The sequence below is a fragment of the Phaethon aethereus genome (assembly GCF_964289735.1).
Source record: "Phaethon aethereus genome assembly, chromosome: 12".
NCBI lineage: Eukaryota > Metazoa > Chordata > Aves > Phaethontiformes > Phaethontidae > Phaethon > Phaethon aethereus.
In genome coordinates, this window is record NC_138588.1 from 197,041 (window position 1) to 212,566 (window position 15,526).

Sequence of the window (15,526 nt, forward strand, 5' to 3'; positions counted from 1 at the left end):
CTGTTTGGAAAGGGCTTTGTCATTAATTGTTGCTGTTGCTAAGCCAAGAAAAACATGGTAAAGACAGTAAGAGCAGAGAGTCAGTGCTCAGATTTCATAACACACTTTGCAGGTATTAATTTGGAAGTGTTAGATCATCATGAAAGACCACAAACTTCTTGACAGAGGCAGCTATTAAGCAGCTCTTTTAAAATAAAGGGCACTGTCCCTTCTTGGCCTACCTTTGGAAAAGAGCAGACATAGACTAGAACCCAGTTCTTGCACTGCTGTCTGCAGCCCAGCTTTCTTCTTGGTTGCCTGTGGGACAATATCTGCCTTTGAATTCAAGACATTTGCTTCCGCAGCATAAGCACTACTAGTCACAAGTAACCAGGCTGTCTCCCTTTTACTTTGCCCTTCATCAGGAAGCCCTCTGATCCTACAAACTATTGGGAGAACAAAACTTCACGGAATAATTTCTGGCTAGAGGACTCCAGCAACCAAAAGATATATTCAGAAGCCGAAATTAGACACTAATTAGAATTTGTAGAAATAGTCTCAATTTAGGGATATGGAGGTTTGCATTTTTCATCACTACAAAAAGCCTTTCCAGCCTCTCTCCTGGGCCAAATCTCTCACTGAGCTGCAGAGCCACAGCAGAACAACAGCTGCAAGCTGCTTCCCAAGCGTCATTCCCTTTTCATTTCCAGGTGAAGAAATGGGCTGAAGATTGGGGAACATTATAAATAACAGTGGTTCTTGTGAGTGGCAGCAATCTACCCAGGAATTCAACTAGTGCAGCATTCAGCCATGCCTTCTTGCAGAACATGGCCCTCAGAGCCTTGCAAGAAGGTCCGCTTTTGTACTCAGATGATGTGGCACATCCCGCAGCAGCGGCTCTTGGGCAGTGCTCCCACAGCACTCGTGCTGCCCCTGCCCAGCTGCGGAACCACAAGGGCACTGCAGCCAGTAGCCGCTTTCTCTGGGGGAAAGGGTTCCCGGATACAAAGTGCCCTCCAGGCTCCCCTGGCACCCAGAGTCCAGGCTGTCTCATGCGCTCCTTGGCAGTATGGCAGGAGGGCGGCTGGCACTGAGAGCATCCCCTTGCTGTTTTCTTGCAACGCAGGGGGAGCAGACAAGCAGGAGGTCTGCTGGGCATTTGTACACAGTAAAGCCATCCCACCAGCAGGCTCCAGGGCGCTAGAAGGAATAAGCTTCCAGCTGTGTGAGAGCCAGGCCCTCATCCCACAAGACCCTGCTCCATGACCTGCTCGTGCCACTCTGGAGGAGCCATGCCCCACTCAGCAATGACTGCTTGCAGCAGATGATGCTGGGTCTATCACGGCAACCACCCTGCCCAGGCCTGGGCCACAGTCCACCCGCTCCATGGGCACAGAGGTGAGCCCAGAAACATGCAAATCTTGACAGGAGACAACTCTTCTGTCCAGCAGGGACCCTGCTGCTGAAGCAGCGGTGCTGGCAGTGGCAGGTGCTACTGCTGACCCCGGGAGGGCGCGGGCAGGATGGCAGGGTCAGGGGCACGGGCATTGCCGGAGGCATGCAAGCGGGATCTAGTGCTGCTCTGCCTCCCGTGTTCCTGCAGCCAGCAGGGGCAGGGCACACTGCAGGCCTGTGGCCTTGGCCCAGCAGGCACCAGACAGGGTATCTGCTCTTCCCAGTCTCCAATGCAGGTTTGCCAATGAAAGCCAGAAGGCTTCCCTACAGCACGAGGCAGCCCCTTCTTGCAGACCCCGGCACACACCCATACAAGAGCAGGCTGGCACAGCCCTGTGGATGAGGGGGGTCAGGCTTCCTCCTAGCACAGTGGTGCACTCGAGGCAGCTGTACGACTGCTGCCTTTCAAGTGCAAGTAAACATGACCTTTCTTAAATACCCAAACTGGCAGCTATGGATTATCAGGCATGAGAAGAGGACACGGTACTCAGGACGTGCCTGCAACTGATGAGAAGGTGTGGAACAAGTGGAAGGAGCCGAACACACTGCCACAGCGTCTTCATTCTACCGCAAACCACCCTGGGACCTGGGAAGCCAGGACCTCTTCCCCAGTATGACCAGTTCTTCTGTGGAAGAAAAAAGAGGTGTCTGGCTGCCTTAAGCAAAGCACCATGCCTGTGCACTCACTTCAGTTGTGACTTCAGACACAGTTCCTTTTCCAGGATGGTGGATAATGAGCAGGGCTTGCTGTCCCAAGCACCTACAAGCTCTGGCACATATATACTGCTGCACAAGTCAGCATCAGAGACAGAGAGACACTGGACCCACAGCATAGATTTACTGTGAACACACATCATCACAACACAGCGCAGAGATCTTTGGGCACAGCTTCAGAAAAACACAGATCCTAGCTACAGACAAACACGCAGACTTGTCCATAAATACAGGAGGCGCAGGAGGCACAGCCCTGGCCTGCACTCAGGATGTGGCACGGACACCCGTGTCAATCTTGCCTTCAGGCTTGTGCTCACAAGTCATTTACATAAATATGTATTAAATACTTTTCATTTTATATATAATAAACATTTCTCCTTATTGGTTTCTAATAATCCTGATTTGTTCAAATAGCAGTTTCTTTTAATTTCTGTCACCAAGACTTCAGAGCTGTACCCTGCCTGACCCTTGGGGACTAGAAAAAAACCCGTGTGTGTCCTCCCTGCCCACCTCTCAGCCTGGATGCCCAGGCTCCTGCCTGCCTGTCCCAGCTCAGCAGGAAAACATTCAAGTCCACGCCAAAGAAACATTTTCTTGCAAGTGGCAGTCTTGAACCTGATCCCCTCGTTACTCTCTTTCCCACACTCATTCAGAATGCTTTCTGCTTCTCCTAGTCTTCCTGCCGTGGACTCTCTTGGATCTGGTTTTGGTGGCCAGTGGTAGGAATTGAGAGAGGAAGAAGGAAGGAACAGAGAGGAGGTTGGTAGTTGTGATGGATCCGATTACTTTGGGCCCAGAATGCCTTTCTCTGAAGGCTATGGGCCAAAAAATCTCAAGGGAGCATCTGTCCCCTTTGGACTTACTACCCCAAAAGTCTTGGCCGTACCAATCCTCTAACTCCGCTGTCCCAGCAAGCATACAGCCCTTGCGACACCAATGCAGCCCCACATCCCTGCTCCATGGAGGTGCAATGCCAGTACCAAGACTGCATTTGTTGTTCATTTAACAAGGCAGATGGGGTGGTCTTTCTTTTGCCAAATGGCAAAGAGCTGGCTTGTGGAGGAGCAGAGCAGACTCTTCCACACCCCAGAGTCCTGTGGCCTTGGGAGATGGCTTGTGCTGTGGACAGCCAGCTGCATGAGGTGCTGTGCAGGAAGTTGGGCTGCTTCCAGGCTAGAAGCACTTGCAGTGTGCTGTCCAGTGAGCTGCTAATTCTGCTGATCCTCCTGACACAGCAGCTGCAGCTCCTCCGCGCTTTTCTCAGGAGACAGAGGCTGCACCTGGCACGGGTGACCAGACAGAAGCTGGCCTGACAGAGCACTGTCCCCCACCAGCTCCTTGCCCATATGTTCTGGGTCCAACACCTCTCCCAGCAGCTCCTCTTCACAGGGCACCAAGATCTCCTTGGACAGCCCTGACTGATCCAGGCCAGTCATTTCTGCTGTATACCCCGCACCTGGCTTCACCCTCTCCGCAGCTAGCCTTATATCAGACACTGCACCACAGTCTGGGTTCCCTGTGTTACTTGGCTCTAACATTTCCCCAGCTGATTCTTCTTCATCCAGCTCTACCATGCTCTTCTCCTCTGGGTTAAGGTCCTCCACCGCCAGCTCCTTCTTGCACAGCTCCAGGACCATACCTGGCTCTGGGCCCTTATGCCAGGTCAGGGTCTCTGGGGCACTTGGCTCCGCCACCAACAGCCCAGACATCCCCACCTCCACGTCAAGCCCTCTGCCTGGAGGTAGTCTCTCTCCTTGCTCAGGGGACTGGCTAGACAGCTGCTCCTCACTTTTTGGGGGACTGATGGAAAGTTTCTCAGTGAAGCTGAAACGAGCACCGTTGTCCACAGAGGTTGGGGAGGATGGGCCTGCACTGGAGACAGTGCTGGAGGGGCCACTGCTGTCTGCAAAGAGGAAGAAAAATCTTAAACATTTAGCTGGTATTTCCCCAGCCCAAAGCCTGGGCAGACCCAAGCTGTTGCAGTCCCACAATTCTACAACCAATGTGTGAGAGTTGTCTACATGCCATGCAACCTGGCAGAGGCTTGCAGCTGCTCTTAGGTGTGTTTCTGGAAGCTCAGATGGTGAAAACCCAAGCACAAACACTACACTTACATTGTGTCATACAGTGCTATGTTGGCATATAGCCAAGAGTGGATTCTGCTGTCATGCAAAATGTGAAGCGTGATGTTGGGCTTTGAACTGAAAAGCCATTTCTCTCATGACCTCATTATTATGGAACACCCTCAGCTTCAACTTTGCTCCTCTTGGTTCCTGACACAATCCCTGAGTGTTGAGCTGGAGTCACCACTGGAAGAAGAAATATTGCTTCTCCACTAATGCTTACTCTTGCCTTATATCGTACAACGAGCAAAACTAGAGAATAGATCTAGATTATATATAAACCAATAAAGGAGGGAAGATTAAATGACTGTTTGCAGTCAGATCAGTTCCCTGACCTTGCTGCCTACACAAACACACCACACACTACTCCTGGCACAAAGAGTGTACAGCCAGGAGAAGAGTAGGACTGCTCTTTCAGTGGCAACCTTGACTTGTGTTATTAAGGCACTGACTTGTGCAGCTGTTGTCTAACCCTTTCCCCTTCAAGTGCCAGTCAGATCTGCAAAGGGGACTAAGTAACAGTCACCAGCTCTGCAGAGACTGACAAGTGAGGCCCAGGAGCTGCAGAAAAGCCTGTAAGTGAAGAACTGAATGATCTGCTGTCCTATACAGAGCTCTGCGTGAGGCATGTACATAGCTGGTTAGGAAAGGAAGGCATTTCCACATTCCAACACTGAGCTGGCCATGTGTAATGGAGAATCACGAAACTTGAAAATGAAGTGCATTCAGGCCCTCCATGTCCTAGTGCACGAAGTAGAAGGATGTCTGGAGAGACAGCATCCATCCAACAGTAGATATACCCATGATATACAATTCTACAGAGAGTCCCTTTTTGCATCTTTCTTTGGAAGCTTTTTCACAGGGCATTTAACTACTTTCCCTTTTACCTATTTCCCCTTTCTGTTTCTGTTCCTTCAAGGGAAGAGCATAGACACCCTGAACACCAATACTTGGCTTCTACCATCTGGCATCCTTCACTTCCCTCCCTCTCCATCACATTGACCCCTGATCAAGGGAGCACACTCACACCAAGGGGGCTTATCCGAACGCTGGCGCAATGGCAAAGAGGATGATGACAGGATTCGCTGGGACATAAAAGGGTCTCCTGGTATCTGGCTGCCAATCATTGAATCAAATAAAGCTTCGAGAAAAAAAATACAGACATCAGTAATATTCAGACAGACATAAAGGAATTGCTCATAGCCCGGCAGCCACGAGCAGGCACTCCAGGAAGAGCTCAGAAACAGTGCAAATTCAGAGCCATGCCTGTCCCTCAGCTCCTGGGAATCTGAGGCTAATATTTCCCAAGCTGGCATTCATATCCACATCACCAAACTTATTAGCCACAGACAGACCTAACTGATTACTAGTCTCTCAAGTAAGTGGCCTAGGATGGCTCTGAGCTGGATCCCATAGCCCACTCCTGGGCTAGAACATCCCAGAACAGGTTTCAGAGACTGTGCTTATGGCCAGTCCTGTTAGGCTGATCTGTCACAATAATGTGAAAGACCAAGAAGTCTCCTTGCCTCAAGTCTGTTCTGGCTTACCCAGAGACAAGCCCACCTCATCAGTACCTGCAGTAGACTGGACATGTGATTCGCTGCAACTCCTGCACACAGCTGTCAGGAACTCGTTGACCTGTCGCAAAGAGAGGGAGTTGTGCAGGGTCTCCAGGGGATAAATGGTGGGAACCATGGAACAGCCTTCAAAACCTGGAAAGAAATCCAATCAGAAAATGAATAGAGCAAACAGCAACCTAAATCCATGCAGGAACACTCACGGCCGAAGGAGCTGGGCAGTCTGGGAATCAAACAGGCACACTCAGGCCTAAGGTCACCTCTTCTAGGCCAAGAAAATCACCACTAGGCAATCACATGCAATAACAGACCTGAAAGCAAGCGTCCAGGCACACGCAGAAGGAGGGGGAAGAGAAGGAAACATATCTAGCAGCAGCTGTATTTGCTGCAAGCCCATGAGCCTTTTTCCTAAAATATATGGTTATGATGGGGAACTTGGCACAGTGCCCCACACTTTACAGACACTAAACAGAATTCGAGTGAAGTCAACAGAATTTCTATGCAAGGACTCCCACCACTAGTGACAGCCCAGCCTGGGACACAGTCCACCCTCTCCCCATCAGCGAGATAGTGCACTGCTACAAATGCAGGGAGTGTCAGAACCTCCCTCCCTCACAGTAGACGCTGCGGTGTATGCGTGACAGAGTGTCTCCCAAGGAAGGGCTGGGCAACAGTTTGAATTATTTGTCCCCTTAACAAGACTTCACTGCCAGCAAACCCAGAATTAGTAGAAATCGGTATCTCAACATTTAACAGACACTTCCTCAAAGCTAAGCTGCATCACAACCATTCACAATAAATTCTTTGCCACTCAAGCCAGCAGAGTATTACAGCAAAGCATCTTCCTCTTCAACCAAGCTTCCTGGCAATGCTTTATGGTCCCAAGCCAATCTGACTGTCAGAGGAGCAAGGAAGAAACAAATGAGTCTCTGGGCATACGGGAATGAGGCCTCCTCCTGCTCTGCACCTCTTGAGTTTAAAGGCCTCTAAACTTCTTAAGCTTAGGCATTCCATTCTCTGACTCCATAGCTCTCTCCAAGGAGCTCAGAAAGACCCTGGGAAGGAATTGGGTTTGTTCCTACAAAGAAGGAAAATGACTTTGAAATGCAAAAAGTATGACAGCTCTTGAGGCACTACTGTGTCAGGATCACTGCCCAGGACACTGGCAGGCTAAAATTGATCCCTGCAGCTTCACAGTACCTAAAAGGAGAAGACCTAGAGCACCTGGATTATCTACTAAGAGTAATCATTGTTCCAGTCACCTCCAGGACAGTCTCTGCTCCAATCCGCTCACCTAACCCAGTTCTGCAAGAGGCAAGGAGCATGAGCCAGCAGATGGTATTTAGAGTGAATTCATGTGCAATATAAGGAGGCTGCAGACCAGATCATCACCAGTTTGCAGTGCTGCAGAAACATTCACTGCCGTAACAGCTACTGGAGATCAAACCCTTCAGGCAGTCCAGAGGTTACCTATGCCACAAGGGCCCTACAAACATCAATTCAGGACTTGAAAGATAACAAATCCTTGACTAGGACAAAGGAATATAAGACACCAGAAGAATACCATACTCTTCTGTCCCTTGCTGAATAAGGAAGAGTATCTGTTCATTATTTTCCCATAGGCATTCTGGGAGACAGAGCTAAAGGAAAAGGGTGAGGTCAAGACTTAACGAACAGCCACACGGAGATGGTTGTGGAGCAGCATAGTATGAGGCTAATGTCATTTCACAACAGAATCTGGTTTAAGAGGGGCTGAAGTTGGCCCAGCTGTTGGGGTCTCCAAAGGAAAAGGGAAGAAGTTTGAATATAACGTAGGGCAAAGCAACGTAGTTACAAGCTACATTTGGAGGCACTGATGGAGATCTGAGTGCTTGGGCACTCCTCTAACAAAAAAAGGAAACGAAAGGTCCAGCGTTAAAGGAACCATGGAACGCTGACAGCGCTACTGATGTGAAATGATACACCTACACCCCCAAAGTGCCAAATGCCTGCTCACACAGCTCTGCTCAGCACTATGTCACTTAACTGGTCTTAAGCTAGTAGAGAAAAAGTTTCCCACCTGGAGGTGAAACACTACTATTTTCAAGGAATCCTTCTCATTTGTTTATGGCAGCCCACTTCCCTGCACACCTCCCTTGACCTGCTTAGCTGCTGTGGGGAGGCCAACAACGGCAGTTTCATGCCTCCACAGTAGAGCCAAAGCAGAAGTTACTGCTACAGACCATAATCCTTGTGTGTATCACAGCAGCAGCCACAGTGCCCAGCGAAGGTTCTGAGCACTGCTGCACCACACACATTTAGCAAAGAACCGACATCTTAGGGAAAGGGCAACAAAAATAAAGCATGAGTGCAGACCATAGGAACCTTGCCAGCCTGACAGTCACCCAGTGCCGACCACTGGGCTACTGCTGATGCTTCCTGAAACTCTTTTCCTGGGCCTGCAGGGCAGGAGTCTGTGATGCGGACAACGGCACAAGAAATTAGACAGAATTCCATTCATTTTGTACCAAAGTCAAACAGTAGCCCACAGAGGAACAAGTTTCGTTTTTCATTTCATTCAGGTTTGACTACACTAGCTGCATTAAGGGTGCACAGGGCACTCTGCTTCCTCCACAGTGAGGCCTGCCCTGCCAGAAGAGGCATGTAGCTGCGGCCTGCAGACCAGAGTAGCTAAAAATGAATCCCAGAGTCAACTGTAACCTTCTGCAGTCAAAGAGTATAGCGTGATTATGTCTCCAAAATTTTTGTTCAGTAAAATAAGAAGAAACCACCTGTTAAAGAAGACAAGATTTGGTTATGGGAAAAACCTTAAGATACACAAGGCAGAGGAGCCTGCTGACTACGTATTATTTTGGATGCCCAAGGAGACTGCACGTGATGTGGGGGAGCAGCTATGGGGAAATCACGGCTCTGAATCGATAATGCAGCAGTATCCGGACACAGCAGCAGGGAGAATGGTACTGCCAGAAGAGCCATTCTGCAGACGAGAGCACCAGAGGTACAGCCCAGCTAGAGGATTACGAGTCCTGTGATGACTCTCCCAGGCATGCTGCTGTCAAAGCTGAAGGCCCACCCACTTACAGCTGGGTTAGCTGTGTTCCAGTTCGAGCTCTTCTCCCCGGAGCTTCATGTTCTTGGTGTGTGCACACTTTACTGCACACTGTCAGAGAGTTTACTCCATGTAATCACAGTTTATGAAAAAGTCTTCCAGATGTTCAACGAGGGACTGACTCTCCTCTTTGAGTAAGGCTGTTTCAGGGCTGCCTAGTACCAACACACGATAGTTCATAAGAGTATTAAGAAGGTGATTTGGGTATAAGGACCCTTTTGCAGAGATTATTTAGCACACTATACCATATAAAGCAAATGAACACCTGCACCGGTCTCATGTCTTCATCTGAAACAGAGAATCACAGATTTCTAGGAGATTCCAGCAGGCAGTAGGAACACATTGATACAACTCTTATGAACAGCTACCTCTTAGCAGATGACCTCAAAGACAGAGTCAAGAAGCGCCACCTTTTTACCTGGACTACACAATGATGAATTCTGAAATAGATACCTGCTTTATGATTACGTGGCTTGAATGCCAAGCAAATACATCGCAGATCTCTGAGCAAACCCTATATGCTGCATTACCCTACTGCTTTTTCACTGCGGATGATACTTTCACAAAAGGTACTTTCATCCATTTAGCTATACCTCTTTCACTCTCAGGTCCGAAAGAAAATTCAACCAAAGGTGTTAGCAGCAGAACTAAAATAAGCGGATTTTTTTACTGGGAAAAGGGAAGAACAAGGGAGAAAACAAGACCCTGAATTCATTTTCATCTTCCTGATTACTGCAGGAGATGTCCCAGTCTAAATCCTTGAAAGGAAATCAATACCATTTCATTAAGAGGAAGCATCTCATTTCAATCAAGGTAACACAAAGTTTCCTAAATTCTATGTATGTCACAGAGAGACAAGAAGAAAGCTTACTGTGTAAGAGTTGGGAAAGTTGAGTTTATATGGAACATATGCACCCCCTGGAATGAAATCAGTGTTGGTGTGATTATCACTCAGAGCTGGTAATTCAGCAGATCACCTGGGAGCCAGCAGACTTCCAGGCTAGTGGACATGACAAAGAGCAGTCTTCATGTAGTCCAGATGGCATGCTCCTCAGCTTTATTAAGATTGAGCTGAGGTCCCAAATATGGCAAGGTTCTCTACTAGCAGAGTGGACTTGTTAAGAGAGAATATACTTGTTTGCTGCAGCAGGCTGGCAAGTAGAAAGCAGCCAAACTGCTGTCAGCCAACAGACAAAGACAGAGGCCAAGGAAGACTCAGGTGAGAAGTCTTTCTGGTCCAAAGCAATCCTTTTTGTGTATTGTACTTTTGCCTGAGACTTCTGAACATTACTACACACAATTTGATTAGCAGAAGTTGCTGAGCTACTACCCAGCTCTCCAGTTATGAACTCTACATTGGAGTGGAGAGGGTGCCTGTTCCTTTCTAATGGAGAGAGACCCTGAAAGCAACAGGCAGACCAATGGCACCTGGCACATTCTCAGAAGGTCTGTATGCCAAAGGTCTGTGTGCCATCTCTTCTGGAGTAAAGAAGCACTTGCCCTGTCTCAGCACAGATTCTGAAGGGCATGATAGAAAGCACACTCAGCAAGTTCCTCTCCAACATGCTTGGTCAGTCCAGCCTTATTTTGTTGGAAGAACTACAGTATGCCACATGTATATTTGCATGTGTTTATATATGCATACATTATATTTACATGAACTAGGGCTTTTGCTATCCAGCCTTTCTAAATTTAAGCTTGTACAGTCAGCCTGAAGGTCTATCCTAGTTCAACACCTCGCTGCCCACAGTGACAGAAGTGGCTACAAATGAAGGGGTACAAGACTAGAGAGCATGTAGTGACTCTTCCCCCAAGCAGTTCCCCAAGCTCCAGTGACCTGCAGCTCAGAACTGCTCTGAACCTGATGTGTCTCTTCTATGTTCTCCCGTCTCCCCTTGAACTCAGGTAAGCTCCTAACACCCCCATGTACCGTGGTCAGGAGTTTCACTATATGTGGAAAAAATCACTTCTGTCTGAAGCTGCCTCTACTTACTCCATTACAAACCTCCTAAGTCCTACACTGGAACAGACGTTGAACTGCAGATCCCCACCAACCCTCTCCAGGCCACTCTGACCACTATCACAAACATCTTTCCCAGACTGCAAATTTCTACCTTTTCTACATCGTCCCAAGTAGTGACGGTCAGCTCAGAGACCACCATTTTATATATGAATTTGGGGCTGTTTCTCCTTGTCATTTAAATTTATTTACACTGAACATCACCTGCTGTTTTACTGCCCACTCATTTTCACAGGGTCACTCACTGTTTTTTCACAGCTGACCTTTGGCTTCAGTACCATTGTAATTCATTACCAACATGAACTTACTTCACACTCTTCTTTTTCCCAGCTATGACCACACAGACAAGCACAGATTCCTAGACAGACTGCTTCAGGGCTCCACCATTTATCTTTCCAACTATGGATGCCAACTGCATACTTTTAACTCCCTGATTCTATCTTTTAATTCATGTCATCTTTGTGTGGATAGAAGTACAGTTGAAAGCCAAGAAAGACAGGATAAGGAGTATGTAGTTTTCACGAGGGGGAAGTCAGGCTGTCAGCTACAGAGACCACAGACTCTGAGAAGAACCCCAGCAGGAATCCCAAATAAGCTAACTAACTGCGGGCTTGATGGCAGACTGAGAATATGGCAAGAAAGAACTCACTGACTGCAGAGATCTGATTTCCACATAGGAAGGCTGTTATGCTGAGGTACAGAACTCATACATTTGGCTGCATTAGGGCAGGCTGCACAACCCAGCAACATGCTGCAATATTTGGTGTATCGCTGCCCGAAGCACTGAGTTCATTTCCTTTCCCTACTGGAGCTCACAGGAGATGGCTGTGATCTGCAGCAGGGGAAGCTCAGCTTTGGCTTTGGAGCAATCTGCTGTGTTCCAGCATCTCTTACCTTGAAGCAATTTTGCTCCTCTTTAGTATTTGTTGCTAGGAGACCAGGGATTGTCCTAATTATACATGAAAAGTAACTGCCATCTGCAAATTGCCTACATGACAGAAAGGGCCATATCAAGAACAAACAGACTGTATAAGAAAAATTCTCTTTTCCAGACTCTGAAAACACTTGATCCTGTTGCTTCACTACATGAAAAGCGATACTGTCTATGCCTCTTCCACCTATGGGTCTGAATGAAAAAGGAGGTCCATGCATCACACCACACAGCTCAGCAAGCCACATGCACCAAGCAGGTTTTATGGTGCAAGGTAAACATTAGCAGCTAACCCTAGCTAGCTGCCCCTCTCAGAGAAGAATCCTTCTACTTAGAAGCACGGAGACCTCAATGCATCAGACGGCCCATCTGTGCCAGAGGCTGACAAATACCACAGAAACAGTAGCAAGCTTTGATTTATAACATCTAGATTCAATACTGAAATCGCCTGCCTCTTCCCACCAGAGACATGACACGCTGCAAAGGTCCTAACAGGCAGAACAGATGCCATGCAATGCAGCCACACAGAAGCTCAGTTTCCACCTTATCTTAACATGATCTCTCTAGAAACAACACAATCCCACAAGCACTCGCTTCCCCAAAATTTCCACAGCAAGTTCACTCTGCATGTGACCAGCAGCACCGCCTCCTTAATCTTCTTTCTTCCCATACTCTTACTATTCACTTTGGTTCCTCTGTTAATACTGGGACACCTCGCAGCACCCCACCAAGACCTGCACAAGGGTATCATGTCAGTAGCGCATCACACCAGTAGGAGCTCAGCACCTAACCTGAAGGAAGCTTAAGGGCTTACCGTGGCTAAAGGAAGGAGGCAACAAACAATTGCCAAAGATGGAAAGAGCACAGTTACAGCCACACAAAGAGCACCAGCTCCATGTGGAAAGGCTACTGCCTAAGGCTCCAAAACTGCCGGGTGCAACAGCCCACACAGCTTGCTGCAGCAGCAGCCCAGAGATTTAAGGATGCAGTGAGGGAAATGCTTTCCTTTTTAGAAGCAAAGCATACTTTGCATTCTCAAGCAGACAGTGGTCCCTGCTCAGCTACAAGAGCACGGGACCAAGGCAGCTGCAGCGTGCAGTACCGTAAAGACACTCCAAGTCATCCTGCCCTGAGATCAGCCAGCTCCTGAAGAGGCGCAGGTGGTAGGAGCACTGCTGGAGGTGATGGGCTAGAGTGGCATCCAGGGAGATGTTCCGGTTCGTGGCACAGTCAGAGGAAAAACGGCGCAGCAACTGGGCAACGTGGTGGTGCTCAAATGCATCTGGAGGAAAGGGGGCCACAGAGAGTGAGAGGAGAGGGGCAGGTGCAGCTGGGGATAGAGAAATTGTGGAGGTGTCGGGGTGGAGCCGCCAGCACCAGGGCTGCTGGGTGGGAAAGACCCACACCACACACTGAAGCCCAATCCCTCCTGGAGTGAGCAGGTCAGGAATACCCTTAGATCTACATATCCACAGCCACATTGCAGCAGGCCAGCCTCCCACCCGACCCAGCCTTTGCCATACATAGCTGCAGTACAGGGGCAGTCCCTGAGCAGCGAGGTTTCATCTTTGTCAGTGGAAGTCTGACAAGTGAATAAATTTTAGGAGATGTTCCATGTCCAATACAGTTCAGGTTTGGCTAGATAAGAAGGTCAGGCCCACACTCACCCTCCCCCAGCTGAAGCAAGAAATCCAGACTGCCAACAGAGCATTTGAGTCCTGCATCCAAATGCAGCCAGCCACCTCAGCACATGGAAGAGAGCAAATGACCTGGCATCAAATGACTGGAGGCTGTGAAAGGGATGCTGGACAACAGCAGGGTTTGACTGAGAGCATAGTGCTTAGAGTATGGAAGAACAGAGGGGACACAGATGTGCTCACCTCCCCTCTCTAGACTCTCAGAACAGCCCTGTGCAATCTTCTGTAATACTCTTGCATGGCAGACAAGATACTAGCATGCAGGCATGTCTTCTCCTCCACGTATACAGCCTCAGGACTCATGTCACGCTCTCAAGACTCACAAGACCAGGGCATAAAGCACCTGGCCTGACGCTGCGCTTGGCTACTGCTCTGGTTCACCCATCCCATTTCACCACATAGAGGCAGCTCTTCAGAAACAAAATCCAGATTCAGAGCTGTGAATAGCATCTGCATTCTCAAGCAAGTGGTTCCTGTGGTTAAACATGCTTCCTGCTAAAACCAGTACCAAGCCTAGACCAAATATGCCTAACTTCAAGCTTACCCCTGCTGGACCTCTGACTTCATTTTCTTGATTAGGGACCACTTTGGCATTAGAAATATTCATTGGGTTCTTAGGAAAAAACTGATGCCCAGTTTCACTTTATTGTATTTGGGGCAGGGGCAGTTGTTTTACAGTGTGGCTTAGGAAAGAGTGGTGTTTGGTACAAGTTTTCCTGGCAAGATAGAAATTACACATCCTGCTGACATACACCATGTGAGCTCAGATGGTATCCAGACATACAAACAAACTGAGCAGTTGGCCACTCTGGGAAAAACAAAACCAAGCAAACACAGAAAATAAGTTCCCTTCAGAGATTTGAAACAATAAAGCCACATTTAGCTGCCCCTTCCCCTTTCATCTTTCCCAAAGTTTTGGTCTCCATAACAGTCTTTTGAACTTCTTTCATCTTGAACATCAAGCAGAGCAAATTTTCTTCATATTTACCAGGCAACAAGATTGCAGAAGCAGCCTTGATCACATAAGACAGAAATACTTAACCTGCTATCTTTCAGTGATCTGCTTTGGTTCTAACTTGTCTCAACAGCAGGAGCCATGAGATAGGAGTGGTGCTGTGAAACAAACTTTTTCAAAAGTTTCTGTGCAAGACTTGGATAATAAACACTAGTTCAAGGCATCTGCTACCACAGAGCTTAAGGTCTTTAACATCAAAAGACTCACAGTTCAGGTGTTAGGTTAGTAACAATATGAAGCAGAGAGAGTGAGTCAACAGAAGCACTGTCAAATGTCCTCCTTTACCAAGCCTCTTCATAGCTCCTAGCATGACTGGAGTGAAGCAGGTTACAACACCCTGGCGATATGGTGCTGATCCCCTCCTACCTCAAGAAGGCAACAGGCCCAAGCCAGCATTGTCCACCAACAGCAGACGAGTGAAAGTTCTGGAGAGACACCATTCCCAGGATAACGTCTGCAGGAAAGGTGAGCCTATTCCCACCAACACCACCATGCGTGGAGTAATCAAGGGACCACCCTAACAGACAAGTTTGCAAATAGGAAGCCATGAGGTTACCAGTACTCCTAAGATGACTGTGCTGAGGAATATCATGTGCAGAGGGAATGTTGTTAGCACCTCCTTCTCTCCCACCGTAGGCTGTGCTCTTCCAGGTGACACATGGGTAGCCTCAGGCTACCCTTGTTTTGGTCCTGCAGATCTGCATTGTAGAAACTGAGGACCTAAGCTGCTGATGCTCTTATAGAATATGGAGTGGATATCTGCCCCCGCCCTCCCCAATCCAATAGTATTCTCGTCCCAAACCCCACCCCCAAAAAAGGAAGAATGAAAGAAGGCCTTAATGTCAGCAGTGGAATTAAAGGCTGCTTTAGGAGTCCATTCACAGAGCCACTGCTCTTGCTTTTTCG

At 48.2% G+C, this 15,526-nt stretch overlaps 1 protein-coding gene across 1 annotated transcript in view; it reads right to left on the minus strand.

The window, feature by feature from the left end:
• Positions 1 to 3,337: 3,337 nt before the first annotated feature.
• PPIP5K1 (diphosphoinositol pentakisphosphate kinase 1) overlaps positions 3,338 to 15,526 on the minus strand; it is a gene marked incomplete at its 5' end in the record, with an annotated part of 48,704 nt that continues 36,515 nt past the window's right edge. The window contains 4 exons of the mRNA XM_082005168.1: positions 3,338 to 4,051; positions 5,299 to 5,412; positions 5,846 to 5,983; positions 13,011 to 13,190. Coding sequence (XP_081861294.1) covers positions 3,357 to 4,051; positions 5,299 to 5,412; positions 5,846 to 5,983; positions 13,011 to 13,190 — 1,127 coding nt within the window. The 3' untranslated portion in view covers positions 3,338 to 3,356. The remainder of the gene's footprint in view (positions 4,052 to 5,298; positions 5,413 to 5,845; positions 5,984 to 13,010; positions 13,191 to 15,526) is intronic.